Source organism: Esox lucius, chromosome 7 (genome assembly GCF_011004845.1).
Source record: "Esox lucius isolate fEsoLuc1 chromosome 7, fEsoLuc1.pri, whole genome shotgun sequence".
Taxonomy (NCBI): domain Eukaryota; kingdom Metazoa; phylum Chordata; class Actinopteri; order Esociformes; family Esocidae; genus Esox; species Esox lucius.
Genome location: NC_047575.1, coordinates 46,658,664 through 46,679,944, shown reverse-complemented (window position 1 = coordinate 46,679,944; position 21,281 = coordinate 46,658,664). Strand labels below are relative to the sequence as shown.

The following is a 21,281-nucleotide window of genomic DNA, read 5'->3' as shown; positions in this document are numbered from 1 at the left end:
GTTGGCAATCACGTTTTGAAGTAAAACCTTTGCTATATTTTACGGGACACACATCCTCCTTGAAACAGTGATTTGGATCTTGGAGCCTGTCTGTGTGTGTGTGTGTGTGTGTGTGCACATACTAGATAAGATTCAACTTTCTTTTCATTGAACCAGTTCAAGTAAAGTACAACCAAATTCAGTTATCATTTAACCAGAAGTGCAAATAGAAAAGGGCAGAAAATGTACAAGTGTTAAGTATATGTATGTTACCAGTGGAATGTGTAGATGTGCAATGAAGGCAAATGCAGTAAAAATGGTCATACTAAATGTGCAATTAAGGCACATGGATGCGGGAAGAAAATGTATTAAGCATAGTGGATGTTACAAGTGGGATAAATAGTTACGGGTACCAAGGGCAATTCTAAATGGCATTCTAGATGTGCAGTTGAGGCAAATTAAATGTGCAAGGTGCAAGTGCAAATTAAATGCAGGGATAGCAGCAGTGAAGTTCCCTAAGTAGACACGTACCTGTAACAACTGAAAACGTCCTTTTCAGACTTTGCAAGGCCGTGTCAGAGTCCAGTAATACGAGGGAGTGGTGCAACAAGGTCCCTGAGAGGCAGTACAATGCAGTGGGCGGGTAGGTGTGGTTAGTGATGGGTCTTACAGAGTTCAGCAGGGTTACAGTAGATGGAAGGAAACTGTTCCTGAGCCTGCTGGTGCGGGAATGGAGAGACCTGTACCGCCTGCCTGATGGAAAGAGGGCAAACAGTTTGTGGCATGGGTGTGAAGGGTCCCTGGTGGCAGACACCACTTGCGCTAGAGGTCTACAATGGCTGTGTGTGTGTGCACGTATGCGTGTGTGTGCACGTATGCGTGTGTGTGCACGTATGCGTGTGTGTGCGCGTATGCGTGTGTGTGCATACTAACGTGAATACCACCACGTATGCAGCCGTGTATACGTCTATACGCGTATGCAACACAGTCGCATACACGGTTGTATACACGTTCAGTCGTCCAACACAGTCGCACTATTCCGTCACCTATATCAGTATACGCGCTCAGACGACTGCTTCAGAGGACTGACTTAAACGACTGAACGCACGTGTATACATGTATGTATGTATTTATGTATGAATAAGCCATTCGGCGTTTGAGTTTGTCATTAAAATAAAAATGCAATTTTGAAAGCTGAACCCTCTTCCTTCCATGACTTGTCATTAGGCTACATTCTTCCGTTGTCAGAATTCTAATCTAACAAACTGAAACTATCTAACCTGGTGTTTGTTTTTATCCTGTATCCCTACCTAATCAGCCAAAAGCACACGAGTTGTAGTAATGGGCGATACATAAAAGATCAGAGCCTAGATATTCTAGATTGGGAGAGATGTGTCAACCCTTCTTTCTAAACAGACACGCTTATTTATCTGCTGTTTCATGATATAGTCATTGAGAATCTCTTTTGTTTTAGGCTACAATTGTCAAGCTTCTTGTATAGCCTGCAATTATGCATAAAATAAAAATGTAACAGGAAAAGTAAAATAAATTATGAATACCTGGCTAGCCAAATCTTCTTTTATTAATGAATGTTGTAAAATATATTTTTTTATATGTTTGTTTGTTATGGTAGGACAGAGAATTGCCAAATACCGTTATTTCCCGTTTTATAAACAGATTTGCAAACATTTTCAACCACAGCAATAAATGCATGGCTTACATTTTTAAAACAGCAAACCGATGATTCCTTGGACGTAGCAAATATGATAGAACTGGCGTTACAGGTTTCTCAAAAACATATTTAATTCTTCAACAAATTAATACTGGTAGCCCCAATGACAGATGTTTAATATTAATGTACAATGCATGCCTAGGCATCAATTGGGTATGGTATGGTATGAATCAGTTTTTTTAAATAAAATAAGAAAAATGTAACTTGTATTGCCTTCAAATTGATTGCAAAAATTGATGGGCTCATCGTTTTCTCATGCTCATCGTTTTCTCACGTGCATGCAATATGATGATATAATGTACACAGCCTATTCATATTGCACGTTTGGAGTGTTTGCATGTGTGTGTTTGTGACCAGGTTAAGTACTGCGTAGCTAAACTTGTAAAAATACTTAGAGGCGCGAAGAAAAATCAGTGGTAGCTAGTTTGCAATTAACAAGCATTGAAAAAGAGACGAAACGACTGCTTTGGGACCCATGAACCGTGACCACGGGTGCTTTTGGAGAGGCAACTTGGACATTAGGGAGCACATATTGACATTGAAAGTGTTTTTACTATATGGTCATATTATGCATATTATTACATGCTTAAAATGCACGAAGAAAAACGAACCCATTCTTCATCTCTTCGTTGGAGGTGTTTAACCACTGCCTGTTCGTAGAGATCCCCCGGGTTTCTGCGCCCTCTGCAGTACAGGATAATATCTACACGCGTATACACGTGAGTTCAGTCGTCTGGGTAGGTCGTCTATGACCGTGGACTGAACGTGCATACTGACGCGTCGTGTATACCGATATAGGAACCCGTATCAATGGGTGCATACATGTATACATGTATACACGGTTGCATACGCGGTGGAATTCACGTTAGGTCATTTAAATAGCTTATTATGCGCTTGTGTGCATGCATGTCTGCGTGTGTGTGCACGTATGCGTGTGTGTGCATGTGCGTGTGCACGTATGTGTTTGCATGCGCATGTAAGTGTGTGTGTGTCAATGGCGTAGGTTTGTACGGTATATTGCGGGGGTCAGGGTCAATGAATCCCAGGATTTTCACTCTTTTCCAAGGAGGTCACATTGACCAGTCTGTAATATTGGGTGGGGGGTCATGACCCCTCGTCCCCTCATAATTATACACCCCTGGTGTTTGTGTGTGTGTGTGTGTGTGGCCCAGGGTGATAAGGCCTTTGTGTAATCCAGTGTCATGCCAGGACCAGTGTGGTTAAAGACATCCTATAAAGGCTGAGGACTCCAGAATCACAGCCCAACACTGGTGACCAAGGAACACGGTGATCTGTCGCATGCTGGCCCCTTTGCCGTCTACTGTACCTTGTTCACAATGTCTACATGTTGATAGAGTCATAGAGCGTAAAACCCATTTACCCAATCATCAGAAGTGTTGCCGAAGAAATGTCACTAACTTAATAGTCACGATCACATTTGCATCCTATGCTGATGACAGTGGGAGGGGGTGTAGGGACGCGGGGGGGCTCGTTTCATTTGGTGGGGCTCAGTGTGTTAAGTGTCAGGACGGGCAGCCGGCGAACATTAGCGCGGTGTGACACGGGCGCAGCCAGGCGCGGCGTTTCCCGGGCACAGGTGTGACAGGCGCTAATGAATCCGCTAATGGCGGACCGTTCCCCTCCATGCCAATCTGTCCCTCTTCCATCTATGCTGTTATTTCACGATTATTTACAGGCCATTAGCATTTGTTTTTGGTTGAGTAACAGGCACTGGGCCTTTACTGCGGTTGCCTGTTGGGAAAATGGCGGTGACAGTGCTGTGCGTTTATTTAACGTGTTGACGGCTACAGCAAAGAGGGTAATTGAGAATTGATTTAGCAATAATGACTTTTCATACGTTCCCCCTGAACAATGCCTATGCCGTCTGATTAACTTGCTAGACTGCAATTTACCACTTAATGGGGTCTGCCCTTGTTCTTTGCCAAATAAAAGCTGACTTTCTGAGATGGTGAAAATGTGCTTTTTCGGTGTCATCGCCCCTGCTTTGAAATCCGATCCATCACTGTCTTCTTTCCCTCGTTACCATCGTGGGCGGTGACGTGAGGGCCACAGTGGGCCGGTGGATCTGGGATTTGGCCTTGCCGGTTACTGCACTGATATAATTCACTGTGTGATTTCTGACAATTAAGGAGATGCTGTTGCGCAGGGTAGTTAAAATGACTTAACCATTTACGTGGACCGTTTATAAAAGCCCTCAGATTTCAGATTGCTTTGGGTAGAATGGACAGCTGTTCCCCACCTGCCAACTGATTGCAGTTTGGAGGAGGCAGATAAAACTGGAACCGCTTTAGTTTTGGAGTTAAAGAGCCACTCCAGCTGTGTAGTCTATAGCTACAAATTAAATAAAATGTAAAAAAAAGTTTTCCCAATGGTTTGGTTTATAACTGCTCTGTACTCTTTCATGCGGAGCCCCGGATGAGTAGCAGCTTCCTTGTGAGATAGCCAGTGGGGATCCTAACAAGCTGAACAACCGAATTATCGTTTACATTTTGTGGAATCACGTCCCCCTGAATGTTCCCTTTCATCATTACTTTGCGGTTGTCAGGCTAAAGGTAAGGAGCCGCCAGCAGCATGTTTGCGACCTTAAATAGCCCCGCCACATAGTGGTGTTGGGCTAAAAGTACTAATAAACCCCAGCATGTGGCTAAGTCTGCAGTACAGCCTCACTTCACTCTGGATGCTGCTGCAGTCCATGTGGAGTTGAGTGTTGGACGTTTGTACAACAATGTGACGCAGGGCCATTGCTTGCATTCTTGTCACCGAGTTGTATCTGCAGACTCTTAACGTGAGTGGGATGTGATACCAATGAGATGTGATTGCGCGTTGGATCTGGTTCCAATGGGATATGATTGCGCATGGGATCTGGTTCCAATGGGATGTGATAGCGCATGGGAGCTGGTTCCAATGGGATGTGATAGCGCGTTGGATCTGGTTCCAATGGGATGTGATAGCGCATTTGATCTGGTTCCAATAGGATTTGATAGCGCGTGGGATGTAGTTCCAATATGACGTTCTTGGGTGCATTCAGAAAACAATGTGACATATGATGGCAATGTGAAAACTGACAAGAAAGGACACAATAGAATGTTGTGCCACACATCTCCTTTTACCAGGCTCATCCGGTGGCAGATTTAGCCAATACAAGAAAATATAAAAATCACAGTAAAGACCGCAGAATGGTGGGAGAAACCCCACTGCTTCTTTAAATTGGATTCTGTGTTCTATCCTGGAAAACGGTGAAGTAAATGAAAAGGTCCAAGAATATGTGGGAGCAGCCAGTGTCTACATTACATTGAGAGTGGAGTCATGACTGTCAATTTGTTAGCTCCAGATAGGCAATAGGCTGGAGATACAACCCTGCCCCCGAAAATGTTTACAAGGGCTGTGCATCAGGGGCAGGTAGCCCAGTGGCTTGGGCACTGGGCCAGGAACCGAAAGGTGGCTGGTTTGCATCCCAGATCTGCCAAGATGAGAATTCTGTTGTGTTGGCCTTCAGCAAGGCACTTTTATTTCTCTCTCCTCTGGGTCACAAAATTACTGAAATGTGAAAAGTATGAGGGAAGGGTTTGTGTCATCGGGATGTTAGAACACGTTTATCTTTGTGCCTGGGCTCATTTCGTCTCTGGGCTCATTTCGTGCCTGTCTGCAGTCATAAGTCGTTTTGGGTTTGCTTTTCGTTCTCATTGTTTCACTGTCTTCCAACGCCAGCATGCCTTGGCTACGAGGATGCAGAGGAGCTGTTCAGTCACGGCCGTTTCGGTAAGTGCCGCCTCACCCTCATGCCTTCGCTCTTGTATGTCATCCGTGAAGACGACCGTGTTATAACCACCACTGTGCTTTCACGACCTTTGTCTGAGGTTGATCAGAGACATTGATCTGTCCTTCATTCCATTGATTTCAGCCCTTCCATTGCTGACGCTGTTACGTCCACCCTGTCCTGGATATTCCTAGTTAAAGAAATAAAGGCGTGTGTCTCTGAAGTCAATTATTCTTTTTATTCTGAGCTCAGGGCAAAACAGAGTTACACAGCCTAATGGAACCTCGCTAACCCCCCCCCCTCCCTTTTGAGGAACATAGCAGATATATATATATACTCCTCTAACATAGCAAGGTCAGCAGATAACAACATCTCTTTTTGTAAGAAGAGTAAACAGTTTTGACAAAGACAAATGAAAACGTACTCTGCATAGGATATATAAATCATCTGTCACTGATTGTACAGTCATGTAAAGGCCATGAGAATAACACAGGCGGTATGGATCGTCTGTCATTGATTGGGCATCTGTTTCTCGTCTTCCGTCACATTTGAGCATTAATAATGGCATACGTTTTTTTTCTTAAATGGATATCTCACCATTAAAAGGCATTTTAACAGAAGCACGTACACAGGACAGACTGGTGATTTTTCCCTCGCCGTCCTTGCCCATTGGTCCGGATGCTTATACTTCCGGGTCATCGGGGTCCCCTGTGAACGGAAGAGATGACCTCACAGGTGTACAGTAGCTGGCTCAGTCGGCAACCCACAGGTCTGTAAACGTTTAATGTCAAGGACGCCCGCGTGCTATGAGCCCCCCGGCGAAAAGAACCACATTTTCCTGAGTCGCCAATTAGGGGTGAACGGAGAGCCACGTGCACTGGTCCTCCTGCTGTCCTACACTTTGCCGTGGTTTATGTCGTTTCTTCATGCTATCTAAACAGCTATAATAACGCTTTCTTAGCTGCAGCGATAATAATAAATAGGGGCGGTCCCCTGGAGAGTGGGGCCCCAGACCGTGTGCCCTGCATGCGCTCCATTGGTCGGGCTCAGACTACCACCGACCTGAGACTGGTGAATCCAAAGGCTATTTGCATATTGGAAAAATATGGCTGTCATTAGGCGAGCGAGACCAGAAGATTAAGATTTTACCAAACAAATTCTCTGTAGGTGTATTAAACATAACACCTAATTGACTGAAAAATAAATGGCTTTTTTTTTTTACTGTATTTATTTCTGTTTTTTCCCCCACTAGAACCTCCGGAGGTCCAAGGACCCCGGTTGAAAATGAGCCACTAGGTGGCAGCAGCCATGGTTGCTAAGTGTTGCTGTTGTCTCTGATTAGGAGTCGTGTCACAGAGACAGATTGCTCTCTTCTTTGACCGCTCAGTAGGAACTTCATTAATCACAATTCTTTAAACAAACCCGCGGCCAATTAGCTTCTCTCATCTGGAAATACCAGTCATCACTGAATTGCTTCTCAGTCCGTCTATTTCGGGCATTTTACAATTATTTGAGCAATTGCTTCCACAATGGCAATTCAGCAGTGAGTCTGTGTTTGTCAATTAGTCAAAGCCACAGCCATATGTTGTTGCACTGGCTAATTGAGGAATCATCTGTGTTGCTGTTGTGTTGGAAGTAAAATGAAGTATTCGAATAATTACGGGGCTTTAAGACAGACTTGATGTAGGCCATACATTACACACGTCACATCTCATCTCACAGTTCCTCTGCTGCCACCTGCAGCTCATGTTTACCCACTGGGAGGATGGAAGTTGTGTCCTCACAGTTGGCGCAATGCTGCAATTGAAATGTAGTAAACATCCAACTTTTATGGAAACAAGAAATGTCCAGTGGGGCCAGTCATTGGCACGGAGATGAAACTGAAGGGCAGTGGATTGTCGGTTTGATAACGGCCACCGCTGCTTCGGCAGTTAAGCGATCACATGCCAATAACATTCGCCGTTCCCCTTGGTGCTTCACAGGCTCCGCCTCAACCCGACATGATCCAGTTTGGCGTCGCCTGCCTGCCTCTCCGGTCCTGTGCCTGTAGGCTGTGTGGTTGAGGAGTGGTTTCCCCTTGCCCAACCGGTCTTTGGACCTGAGGAGCAGAGCGGTGGGCAACACTGCAGTGAAGCCAATCAGAACCTCTTACTCTAAAAGACCACAAAAACATTCTTGCGCTCCTGGCGGTGTCACGCTGGCTGGACTCAGGCTTTCTTTGGGACTCACCTTGCTTTATACAGCGACAGAATTCTGTTGTAGTTGTTTGCTGAGAGATGCTGTCTCACTGTCCTCTACTGACCCATTTTGGGCAGTGAGGAGTCTTTTTCCATTGCTGAAACCAATGCCAGGTGAGAGCCAGTTACTGGTTTTATGTATAAGTTAAATGTGTGTGATGATATACTGTTGGGTACACATTTGGGGAAACATTGGTAGATGTACTATACATACAGCAGTTAGGAATTGAAAATGGTAACTTCCAGACCAAGAGTATATGGCGGTAAAAACAACAGCCTGTTACCATATATTTTATACTATATATATTTTTACATTGCTGAACACCTTGTGCCTGAAGTCTAGTCCAATCACTGAAAACCTTTTGGATTAAGTCTAGTCCAATCACTGAAAACCTTTTGTGTTTAGTCTAGTCCAATCGCTGAAAACCTTTTGTGTTTAGTCTAGTCCAATCATTGTAAACCTTTTGTGTTTAGTCTAGTCCAATTACTGAAAGCCTTGTACATTTAGTATAGTCCAATCACAAAAAGCCTTGAAACTTTAGTCTAGTCGAATTGCTGAAATTCCTGTAGCTTTAGTCTAGACTAATCACAGTGCAATTATTTTGCAGGGCCTTAATCACAAATTGGATATTATGTCTCCTGGTTTAATTCTCAATCTTACTGGAAATATATTTAATTTTTGGATGTATATTTATTTGGTCATGTTTTTTAAAACCAATGTACCACTAAATTTGGGTGGTGCAAGATGGGGATGGGGGGGTACCATAAAGATATGGTAGGACGCATATGCAATAGTAGTACTTTTCCCTGTTGTATTTTTGAGATTAGTTTTCGAGAGACGGCTAGTGGTAGAGGGAGTGAGAGGAAGAATGCGTGGGAATGAGAGATGGAGAGTGTGTAGGCTGCCCTGTGTGTTTAATGTTGTCTGAGCATTGTGTTTTCAATACATTGTAGGGTTGTTTTAAAGGCACTTGGTTCTTTGTATCCAGTAGTCATTCCTCCAATCAGATTTTGGGAGAATCCCTGAAGATTTTACATTACTGTGTGTGTGTGTGTGTGTCTGTGAAAGAGAGAGAGAGAGGATGTGTGTTAAACTTCAAGAACACTGATAAGAGGCAGTAGACCTACTTTACAATTAGGAGCATTAATTAACATGGACTTGTATGGTTTATGGTGCAAACGCTATTTTAAAACAGTCTGATATGGATCATTTAGTGTTTCTTTCCCAATCAAAGCATGGAATTCACTGCTTTATAAGTAGAGCTGAAGTCCCCCTTTTGGCAAATGCTTTGCTTTGCTTTGAGCAAGTTCAAAAATTGCAAGGAATCGAGGTTAACTACAGGAAGTCAGAATGAATGCATGTTGATAGAATGAATGCGTGTTGATAGAATGAATGCGTGTTGTTAGAGTGAATGCGTGTTGTTAGAGTGAATGTGTGTTGATAGAGTGAATGTGTGTTGATAGAGTGAATGCGTGTTGATAGAGTGAATGCGTGTTGATAGAGTGAATGCGTGTTGATAGAATGAATGCAGGTTGATAGAATGAATGCAGGTTGATAGAGTGAATGCGTGTTGATAGAGTGAATGCGTGTTGATAGAGTGAATGCGTGTTGATAGAATGAATGCGTGTTGATAGAATGAATGTGTGTTGATAGAGTGAATGCGTGTTGATAGAGTGAATGCGTGTTGATAGAGTGAATGCGTGTTGATAGAATGAATGCGGGTTGATAGAGTGAATGCGTGTTGATAGAGTGAATGCGTGTTGATAGAGTGAATGCGTGTTGATAGAGTGAATGCGTGTTGATAGAGTGAATGCGTGTTGATAGAATGAATGTGAGTTGATAGAATGAATGCGTGTTGATAGAGTGAATGCGTGTTGATAGAGTGAATGCGTGTTGATAGAGTGAATGCGGGTTGATAGAGTGAATGCGTGTTGATAGAGTGAATGCGTGTTGATAGAGTGAATGCGGGTTGATAGAATAAATGCGTGTTGATAGAATGAATGCGTGTTGATAGAATGAATGCGTGTTGATAGAGTGAATGCGTGTTGATAGAGTGAATGTGTGTTGATAGAATGAATGCGTGTTGATAGAATGAATTCGTGTTGATAGAGTGAATGCGGGTTGATAGAGTGAATGCGTGTTGATAGAGTGAATGTGTGTTGATAGAATGAATGCGTGTTGATAGAATGAATGCGTGTTGATAGAGTGAATGCGTGTTGATAGAGTGAATGCGTGTTGATAGAATAAATGCGTGTTGATAGAGTGAATGCGTGTTGATAGAGTGAATGCGTGTTGATAGAGTGAATGCGTGTTGATAGAATGAATGTGAGTTGATAGAATGAATGCGTGTTGATAGAGTGAATGCGTGTTGATAGAGTGAATGCGGGTTGATAGAATAAATGCGTGTTGATAGAGTGAATGCGTGTTGATAGAGTGAATGCGGGTTGATAGAGTGAATGCGTGTTGATAGAGTGAATGCGTGTTGATAGAATGAATGTGAGTTGATAGAATGAATGCGTGTTGATAGAATGAATGCGTGTTGATAGAGTGAATGCGTGTTGATAGAATGAATGCAGGTTGATAGAATGAATGCAGGTTGATAGAATGAATGTGAGTTGATAGAATGAATGCGTGTTGATAGAGTGAATGCGTGTTGATAGAGTGAATGCGGGTTGATAGAGTGAATGCGGGTTGATAGAATAAATGCGGGTTGATAGAATAAATGCGTGTTGATAGAGTGAATGCGTGTTGATAGAATAAATGCGTGTTGATAGAATGAATGCGTGTTGATAGAATGAATGCGTGTTGATAGAGTGAATGCGTGTTGATAGAGTGAATGCGTGTTGATAGAGTGAATGCGTGTTGATAGAGTGAATGTGTGTTGATAGAATGAATGCGTGTTGATAGAATGAATGCGTGTTGATAGAGTGAATGCGTGTTGATAGTTTTCACAGGTCTCTCGCATAGTCACTTGGATTATTTCAATGTTCCTAAACTGACAAACACACCGAGTGCTTCACATCACTGCCCCCCCCTTACCGGTATCCCTCTCCAGGTCAGATCCTGCCTTCGGTGCGCCTGGACTCCTGCAGCGTGGGTTTGAATCCTGCCCACATTTCAGCAGAAACCCCCCTCATCTGGATGCAGAACTGCCTGAAAGCACATCTAAAAAACACAGTTGAACGGTTACGACGTGTGCCTGTGTGACAGTACAGAGTGATAACTCGAATCAACATCTGTGGCTGGGGAAGAGTGCTCCAGACAAAAAAAAACGATGCCAGTGTTTTTTCCGGTGTTAAAATCTTTAATCCCACATTGTTTGGCACCTAATTATCGTGCACTAGGCTCATTTGCACTCTTTGGCACTGTCAGCCTGTTGGGGGGGAGAAGACAATCAGGCACATGCACATCTCCTTCTCTCATCAGTGGGAGGATGTTTGCTGTCACACAATGGTATTGCTAAACTGTCCAATTAAAAAAAAAAAGAAAATCTCCCAAAACTATGGCAAGCTGTAAGAATGGGTGGGGTGTAGCTTTGGAAGAGCTCCCCACCCTGTTTCCTGTTTCCTGGTTCCTGGTTCCATTGTACATTTAAGGAGCCAAAAAGGGAGATTAATGTTAGTTGCAGAAGATTCAAATACGGAGGAGGTCTCCTGGTTTAAACAGCTTCATATGTTCCCTGTTCTTGGGTGTCTCGCTCTCTGGCAAGTAGTACAAAGTCTACATTTGATTAAACTTTGTTAATAGAGATAGACACCGCCTATAACATTTGAATATGAAAATATATATATAATGTAGTATTCGACCATTCCTTTACAAAGGAAAGCTATGACTGTACATACTTGGAAGACGCATCCCTGCCACAGCAGCCCAGCAGGATCATTCCATCTTTTCTTTTCTATGAAAAACAGCATCTTTTATGTGATTTAATTTATTTTACTATAAAAGTGTCATGCTCTGCTCAAGTGGCCTTCATTTATTGTATATACCATGGGCGTTATAATGACAATAGTGATTAATTTAATTAGATTTACAGAGTCTCTATCAACTCAGGTACCAAAAAGCACTTTACATACTGCACAAAGAGACCATCATAAAAATAGCCTGAATAGCGGGTTCAGCCTAGCAGATGAGAAGCGTTGTTAGCTTCTTGGATAACTTTTAGTACTACAATTTATTTGGGCTTCCAGGCTAGGAATCTACTCAGTTAAAAAGGGCTTTATGAAATGGATGTGATTGATTGATAGTTGTGCCAGTAGACACCAGCATTGGTGAACATTTTCAAATCAACTAGATGCCTAACAGCTTAAATGCTAGGCTGCTGCTGAGATCCACAGACTGAATTTTAAACAGGGCTGTTAGCATTAGGGCTGTTAGCATTAGGGCTGTTAGCATTAGGGCTGTCAGATTTGTTTGCCAGAGAGTTCTTAACCAGCTGCAAAAAGCTTTTGTAAGCCAACGTTAAACCATAGTCGAAGCTACATTTGACTTTCAGAGGGGACAAACACTGCAGGTAGCTTATCCAAAACAGAAATGGCGAAACGTACAGATAAATGTCTGTCTGTGTAGACTGTGACACGGACAGGGTTGGTGAATTGTTTTGTGTGGGGAAGCAATGTAAAAAATACAAAAATGATTCACCCATTCTATTTTTTGTAATTGTTTATTTATTTTATAGCTTGCAATAAAAACATACTGGAAAAGTGCATGTGGGCTGATCATCAGTGCCAAAGTAGCAGCTCTGCCATTTGACCATCTTCCAAACTGGATACCGGACAATTAGCCATGTGTTGGATATTTATCAACGACTCACCCTGCCATCCCCCAAAACCAGGATTATAAGTAGATAAATATGCAAAAACCTGCTTCTGGCTAGAAACAAGCCACAAAAGGCAATATAAAGTTTCTCTATGGCTGCCTTCTATGACCTTTAAAAGTCAGTGACTTAAAAAAAAAATCTGTTACTTGGCACTGGAGTCATACCTTTTACGATGTATGGCTGCCTCAATCAACTAGGCTTTTCACTTTCTGAAAACTGAAGGCAATTACTTTTGACTGTCCATTGTAAGTTCTACACATCCTCCATTGTAGTTTGTTCAAAACTGAGTTTAGATGTTAGAGGGCAACAATGACCAGACCTGGGTTTTCTGTGGTTAAGCACACAGCCCTTAACAACAGTAGCGCCAATGACAGTCTTCTGGCTGCTAAACAAAAACACATTGTGCGTGTGAACACTCCCCTCTAATAGAAATCCCCTTCAAGGTGTGAAAATGGAAATCCAAGGCAGACGTGAGGAACGGGTATTGGTCTGAAGGACATTTATACGAGCACCTAAGTGCCCATTTCACCCATGATCTACCCAAGGTTTAACAGCACACGGATTCCACCTTCCTGTTGTTGTACTACAAACAGTGTGTGTAGGCAGATTTATTTTTGGATTTTCTCCTATTTAAACAATGTGTATATATAGAGGTAGATAGATATAGAGGTAGATATATAGAGAGGTACATACAGTGGGGAGAACAAGTATTTGATACACTGCCGATTTCGCAGGTTTTCCTACTTACAAAGCATTTAGAGGTCTGTAATTTTTATCATAGGTACTCTTCAACTGTGAGAGACGGAATCTAAAACAAAAATCCAGAAAATCACATTGTATGATATTTAAATATTTTATTTGTATTTTATTGCATGACATAAGTATTTGATCACCTACCAACCAGTAAGAATTCCGGCTCTCACAGACCTGTTAGTTTTTCTTTAAGAAGCCCTCCTGTTCTCCACTCATTACCTGTATTAACTGCACCTGTTTGAACTTGTTACTTGTATAAAAGACACCTGTCCCCACACACAATCAAACAGACTCCAACCTCTCCACAATGGCCAAGACCAGAGAGCTGTGTAAGGACATCAGGGATAAAATTGTAGACCTGCACAAGGCTGGGATGGGCTACAGGACAATAGGCAAGCAGCTTGGTGAGATGGCAACAACTGTTGGCGCAATTATTATAAAATGGAAGAAGTTCAAGATGACGGTCAATCTCCCTCGGTCTGGGGCTCCAAGCAAGATATAACCTCTTGAGGCATCAATGATCATGAGGAAGGTGAGGGATCAGCCCAGAACTACACGGCAGGACCTGGTCAATGACCTGAAGAGAGCTGGGACCACAGTCTCAAAGAAAACCATTAGTAACACACTGCGCCATCATGGATTCAAATCCTGCAGCGCACGCAAGGTCCCCCTGCTCAAGCCAGCGCATGTCCAGGCCCGTCTGAAGTTTGCCAATGACCATCTGGATGATCCAGAGGAGGAATGGGAGAAGGTCATGTAGTCTGATGAGACAAAAAAACCTGAAGGATCTGGAGAAGGTCTGTATGCCAAAATCCCTGCTGCAGTGTGTGCAAACCTGGTCAAGAACTACAGGAAACGTATGATCTCTGTAATTGCAAACAAAGGTTTCTGTACCAAATATTAAGTTCTGCTTTTCTGATGTATCAAATACTTATGTCATGCAATAAAATGCCAATGAATTACTTAAAAATCATACAATGTGATTTTATGGATTTTTGTTTTAGATTCCGTCACTCACAGTTGAAGAGTACCTATGATAAAAATTACAGACTTCAACATGCTTTGTAAGTGGGAAAACCTGCAAAATTGGCAGTGTATCAAATACTTGTTCTCCCTACTGTATATATCTACATATAGGGAGGTAGATATATAGTAGTAGATATATAGTAGTAGATATATAGTAGTAGATATATAGTAGTAGATATATAGTGGTAGATATATAGTGGTAGATATATAGTGGTAGATATATAGTGGTAGATATATAGTAGTAGATATATAGTGGTAGATATATAGTGGTAGATATATAGTAGTAGATATATATAGTGGTAGATATATAGTGGTAGATTTATAGTGGTAGATATAGAGGTAGAAATGTGGGTAGATATAAAGGGATATACAGAGGGATAGATATTGAGAGATAGATGGATATCTCATTATGCTGTATGTATTTTTAGATGTTGGCAGAGGATGAAATTCACTTTTTAGGCCATGATTGATGGAAAAATGCCCCAGCCATTTTTATATATATATTTTTTACCAGCCAAAATGTTTTCCAAAAAACAATCAAGGCAACAGTCATAGAACAAGCAAAGAAAAATGTGAACCAGCAAAGAAAATGTGCTCACTTTCATGGTATTTGTGTCAGGACAAACATTTCCGTAATGAAACAACTATAATTACACCTTGTGCCATTAGCGTTCTGTTCACCCTCCTCAACACCTGTTTTCATGTTTTTGCCAGACCGCATAAGCGGAGCCAGTTAAGAAGAGCGAGTGTCTCTTACTGAGTGAGTGACTGGCTGACTGACTGACTGAGTGACTGACTACCCCTTGTTAAATAGGGTAGTGGTTAGAGACGCGGGCTCCAGAACAACAGGTCCCACATTCGCTTCCCGTAACAGTCTATAAATGCATTATGCCTGAGGTTCAGGACAGGAATAACTTTGAGGGTGAAAACTTTATGTAGCTACGTAATAGGAAGCCTAAAATAAAACGGTTCTGGTGGATATTAGGATTTGTTCAGGATAGACAAACGCTTTGCTGGCTTCAGGATTCTATCGTCTTTTCACTTGACAATAGTTGGTTATGGACATTCGAGGCTTCATTACCGTTCTTCTAGTAGCAGGATGTTTTTCACAGTCTAGATTGTTAACTATATTGCCTTTTATTTGTGATGAAGAAAATCTGAGTGCTGCCAGCATAATATCCTGCTTCTAAAATAATGTTAATGAGGCCTCGAATGGCTATCACCAGTTATCGTCACCTATATTGACAGATACTGTATTTATGTAATTCACAAATGACTAATTTGCTGTTAAAACGGCCAGTGGCAAAAGAGGATTTGTTCATGATAGACAAAACCCTTGCAGGCTACAACCTTGAGTAGATACGTTATGGGAAGCCTAAAATGAAACCGTTTACTATATTGCGATGATTTCTGGTGGATTTTTGAATTATGTCTCAGGATTTGTTCAGGATAGACAAACACTTTACTGGCTACACGATTCTCTCATCTTTTCACTTGACGAAAAAGTCAGTTATCGTCACCTATATTGATTTTGTATCAATGTCATTCACGAATGGCTAATAAGCTGTTAAAACGGCCAGTGGCAAAAGCCATAAAGTTCATAGATGCTATTTGTGGTGGAGGTAAACGCAATAAGAAATGTTACTCGGTTTAAAGCTAATTAATGGTGTCTAACAAAATATTCAAACTTGGCGTGATGTTAATGAGGGAAAATAACAATGTGAAGAGGCTATACTAATGCCCTGCATGTGTGCCGTTTGGTGGCATAGTGGTTCAAGACCATTTCTTTCATGTGGGCTACCCGGGTTAGATTCTCGAGAGGGCAGCCATGATTAATGGATTTTATTGTGGGCCGGCTGAACTAGGCTTGCCTGGTTTCTTGTTATTTATTTATTTTAAATTTCCTTTTTTTTATTTCTGTTGAACATGTTTTATACGTTCAGTTCTACACACAAACCAGTCCTGGATAATCCTCTACTCACCGTAAAACAAAGGGAATTTCACATCACACTGTAATTCTGAGCAGATTACAAAAATGTATTTGTAATATAATTGCATATCCAAAACTCTACCTGTGATTGGACTGGAATAAATCACATCGATCTACATGTCATTGTGGCAGTAAATGGGAAAACGCAAAAAAAGATCCTCTAGTTTTCAGAAAACTCTCCCTTTCTCCAAAAACCTCCCATAACACCCCACTCCCTCTCCTTCACACACATTCTCCATTATACTGTCTTTCTCTCAAATACACAGCACCTTCTCTCTCTCTCTAACAGACAAGTCAACCAGAGCCCAGGTTGTCATTTGACTGATTAATCGTGTTAACCAACTGCTAGGTATCGTACTAAATCAGGCAAACCATTTTTGTTATCTTATTCATTTAAAACTTCCTTGAAAACAGTTAATCTAACTCAGGGGTCGGCAACCCAAAATGTTGAAAGAGCCATATTGGACAAACAAATAAGAATAAAATCTGTCTGGAGCCGCAAAAAATTAAACGCCTTATATAAGCCTTTTAATGAAGGTAATGTAAGTGTCTATATTACCCCCTTAGTATCAAAATGATAAGTAGTGAAATTAAAGAAATACAATAAAGAAATCAGATTTTTTACGTCATTTTTACTTTAGGATTCGAAAATACAACAAAATGTGCAACATGCATAGACCTCCTGTAATTTCAGACCTCCCCATGGAAATAAAATGCAGTCCTCTTCAATCCTTAATAATACAATACAATACAATTATCTCCTCTTTCCCCCCTTATCTGGCCAATAGACAGAGTGCAATAAAACAGCAGCCTTTTGAAATGAACTGGAAAAGTATTTAAACCATGCATAAAACATGCATTAAAACAGTATAAAACACAGTAAAACATAAAAGCAGCCCAGTCATGCCCGTGACAAAAATAATACAGTTTAAGTTCGATTTCTGTGTCCTCTTCTCTATAGTTTTCTGAAAATGCTAAGTAAGTCAGTGCAAGGGTAAAACGCAGCATCATCCTCTTCTCTTTTGACACGCACAATATTGCAGTCATCCTCGGACCTGAGCAACAAAACACAATAATTTCCCTATGTGTCATTCCCGGGTTGCAACAAAACTAGCAGCAGTAGTGGAGTTTGGAGATGCAATCCACTTCTTAAATTTATCTTTGCGCTCCTCTAATTTTTCCAGAAGTAATGCAATCGCACTTTTTCTCTCACTCCCAACTGGGTACTTGGCTGCAAATGTAGCATGCTTTCCCTGGAAATGTCTTTCCACATTACTCTTTTTGTTATTTGACAACTTCTCATTACAAAGCAAACATGCAGGCAATCCCTCCGCATTGGCAATGAATGCAAATGATTCGGTCCAAGAACTGTTGAATCTGTTCTCCTCAGCTATCTTTCTCTTTTTCCCCTTGGGATCCATGGCCCATGACACACCCGCCGGTTTGTTTGTTTGTTTTTCAGCATCACGCCGATCTGACAGAAACGTGTGTCGCAGTCTATGACGTAAATCTTCGTTGACAGAAATGTTGAAATTAAATATTTATTATACACATTTTTACAACGTTGAAAAACTTTAAGAATGTTTATTAATTCATATCATACAGAAATTATATTAAAAAAATAAAAATAAAAAATCATATTTTTGAAAAAGCTCCAGGGAGCCACTAGGGCGGCGCTTAAGAGCTGCATGCGGCTCTAGAGCCGTGGGTTGCCGTAGTCACTGAGCAGAGATATTGTGTGGTATTTTCTTTTTCTACTCATTGTCCAATTGTCTTACGCACCTGTCGATGAGATCAGCTACTGTGTTGTCATGTAATTACATAAAATGTTCAAGGATACATTAGGTGCATGACACGAGAGCAAAGCCTTAACCACTGGCCTGCGCTCATTCTTCTATCAGGTGAGTTGACAATAGAACTCTTTGTCAGATATTGTACATGCAAGTTGGGCTCAGTATGGGCTTGAGATTAGTTGGTTTTCAAAGTTGTGGTGTGTGTATCTCAACAGTTTTAGAAGGATAATATTAGTTCCTGATTTAAAAAAATAAGTTAGGCGCTGTCTGTGATATGTAATTTCATTCTACATTTAGGTTTTAGTCATTTAGCACCCACTCTGGACTTTCAATTAGTGCATACAATTACAGATGGTTAGGTTGAACAACCTCTCAGCTAGGTAGTAGTAAATACATTTTACTGAAATGATTAGTTATTAACAAAAAAGAATCAGTGCCAGAAGAGAGACAGTACAAATACCAAACATAGTAAGAGTTACTTCAACTGGGCACTTTTTGACATTTTGTGAAAACTGCTTATTAAAATTTGATTGATTTGAATTTGAACTGTGCGGTTGCCTGCAGAGTTGGTTTTAGGTTTTCTCTGAAAAGGCAGTGTCTCAAATGTTTCCTGAAAATGGTCCGGGTCTTAGCTAGACTAGCCTCAAGCTGGTTCCACCATCGAGGTGCCAGGACATAGATATATATGTCACTGGGACTGAGTGGCACACTGAGGATCCTGGGTTGGGACATATAGTTCGAGCATCGCCTGAAGGTGAGGAGAATTGTCATGTTTGTTTTTGTATTGCAGTGATCCGAACGTACTGTTTACCTAGGCCTGATGCAGACACGCCAGAGAGAACCATCCAGAGGTTGTTTTGACTCAGTAAACGGGACAGCGACTGTGCAACTCTAATGAGCAATTTAAGCGAATATGTGGTGGGCTTCCCTGACGTCCAGTGACTTTCACTGGACGTGCAGTGGCGTCTGGCGTCCTCTGCGTCTGCACCGGGGCCAGGCGGGGTTATATGCTGTCATGAAGGTCCTGCAGCTGGGATCAGGACAAACAGCCCTTGGCTTGGCTTGTAGGGCCCCCTTGTGTTGAGTCTGTCCCAGGTGCGTATGGAGAGGTGTGACGAGGACAGACGCAGGAGGTGGTGTTCTCTGACCCAGCCTCCGAGGCCTGTATGTGACGCGGTGTGGAGTGCAGGGCCTCCCTGGGTGGCTGCCACTGGATTTGCTGTGGTACGTGTCTTACCGCAGATTTATTGCCACCAGGCAGCACTTTGTTTCATTTGATGTTGTTTTGAAACTCCAAAATTGAATTTATTAAGAAACCTGTAATATGATAGATGCCTTATATATTTGGTATTTGGTAGACAGATTTTCTGATGCTTTCAAAGGTGCCACTTTCAGATACATGCACAGCATAACCCTCTCAGCAAACCTAGATTCAAACCCTAACACCAAACCTTCTATTAATATCAGTTTAGGCAATTTCTGCTTATTCACAATGTATGTTCATTCAGACAGCCATTCATCCATTAACGCTGCTCTTTATTAAACATCTAAAATGAGATGCAGTATGCAAGCCATTGTTTTCTGTCGCCCTGTGTGCTGCTCTGATCCAAGTGGATGTTTCAGAATGACAAAAAACATAAATTATTCCCATATATATTGCTTTACTGTTGTTATAAAATCACTATCTGTGATATCCTTTTTCTCGTCAGTAACTTCTTTCAGCTTCATGGTTCAGTCTTGTTATTTCAGGGCTGGTTGCTCACCCTTTATTCTCTCTTACTCTTATTTCTTTCAATATTCGTATTTGTTTCCTCTTTAGGACTTACATACTTATTTTCAAAGTTGACCAACTTAATTACTTAAACATACCTGAGATGCATTATATTTTCCAATCTCTTGCTTCACTTACAATGTCACGTTTCTTTAACTCTCCCTGCATTCAGGAGTGTGAGAGCAGTTTAGTTCCGTGAGTTATCTTAAACTTTTGACATGGTGGGCAGAGGGGATGGTAAACACTGAAACTGTTTTTGAAGTGGATAAGCAGTTAATTATTCATTGACCAGTCACATCAAAGACACTCCAATCCTTCAGGACCCTAAGCATTTCATCTGAGAACATATGTCATCTCTGTTCCGCTGTGGTTCGTCTTCAGACACCAAGGGGAGAAAGTTGGCTGCTCTTTAGGGACAGGATGCTAGTACTGTTTGATAAGCCAGTAGTCAGAGATGTGGGTGGCTGCCAGTCTCTCTCTTCTTTCTGTTTTGCTCTCTGCTGTCAGATCTTTTGTTTTTGTTTCTTAAAACACCACTGTCACCGACAGTCTCTCTATTCCTCCCAACACTTCTCAAACAAAGATAAAAATGAATTGTCGTGAAATGAAAGAAATGTCACAGGTGCAAATGTGAGAGAGGAGGCGGATGCTCCCATTTCCGTTTTGTAGACCAAAATAAAAGCAGTTGAAAGTCAATTTTCTGTAATGCCAAAAAAAAAAAACATCCGCGAGTTTGTTGATGAAGAGATTGCTTTGTCTTCCTGGGAGCCCTGTTTCTGTGGAGAGAGAGTTCAGCCGATGGCTTCGATTGTAACATGTCGGATTGGTAGAAATAGTGTTGGCCATTGATGTGATCCATAAGTGAGTCCTTTTAGTCCCTGCAGTGCCTACTCCAACTGTTCTTCACAGCTTTCCTTCTCATCGGAAAAAGCTTTCAAACCTCTGCAACATCCGACGGAGACTTCATCACACCCCCACTGCATGCAGGGAACTGGCACCAGCGCTTTAACATGAATTCCTGCTGCAGCATTGAAGCAGCGATTAAACATGTATAGTCTGGGACGTCTGGGAAGGGGGGTGGGGTCTGCTATCTTCAACCTGGATTTACTGGGCCGGCCAATGTATTTTCCTTCCCTTCTGACAGCTTCCAATCATAATACTTGCCTTGTTTGGGGGGCGGACTCTAATGAAGGGTTAAAGGGACAATTTGGAAGACTGAGGCCTAATGATCCTTACTGCAGGGCTGTTTACTGAAGCAGGCCATCGCTGGTGGTCTCCGGAGACAAACCTGGTGTACCAGCAGAGCAGCAGTGAAAAGCACCAGGCTTCCGGATCCACGTTAGCCATTCCTCTCCCCCTCTCCAGATCGGCTGACAAGAGCGGTCAACTCTCTCCCCAGACG

The 21,281-nt window shown here is 41.9% G+C and overlaps 1 protein-coding gene across 4 annotated transcripts in view; it reads left to right on the top strand.

Moving 5' to 3' along the window:
* Positions 1-21,281, top strand: part of si:ch211-12m10.1 (teneurin-2) — a 259,810-nt gene that overhangs the window by 87,572 nt on the left and 150,957 nt on the right. For 3 of the 4 annotated variants that reach the window (XM_029120920.2, XM_034293165.1, XM_034293166.1), the window contains one exon: positions 5,441-5,491. The exons of the other annotated variant lie outside the window; for it this stretch is intronic. In XM_029120920.2, the coding sequence (XP_028976753.2) occupies positions 5,441-5,491 (51 nt within the window). The remainder of the gene's footprint in view (positions 1-5,440; positions 5,492-21,281) is intronic. 4 annotated transcript variants of the gene reach the window in all.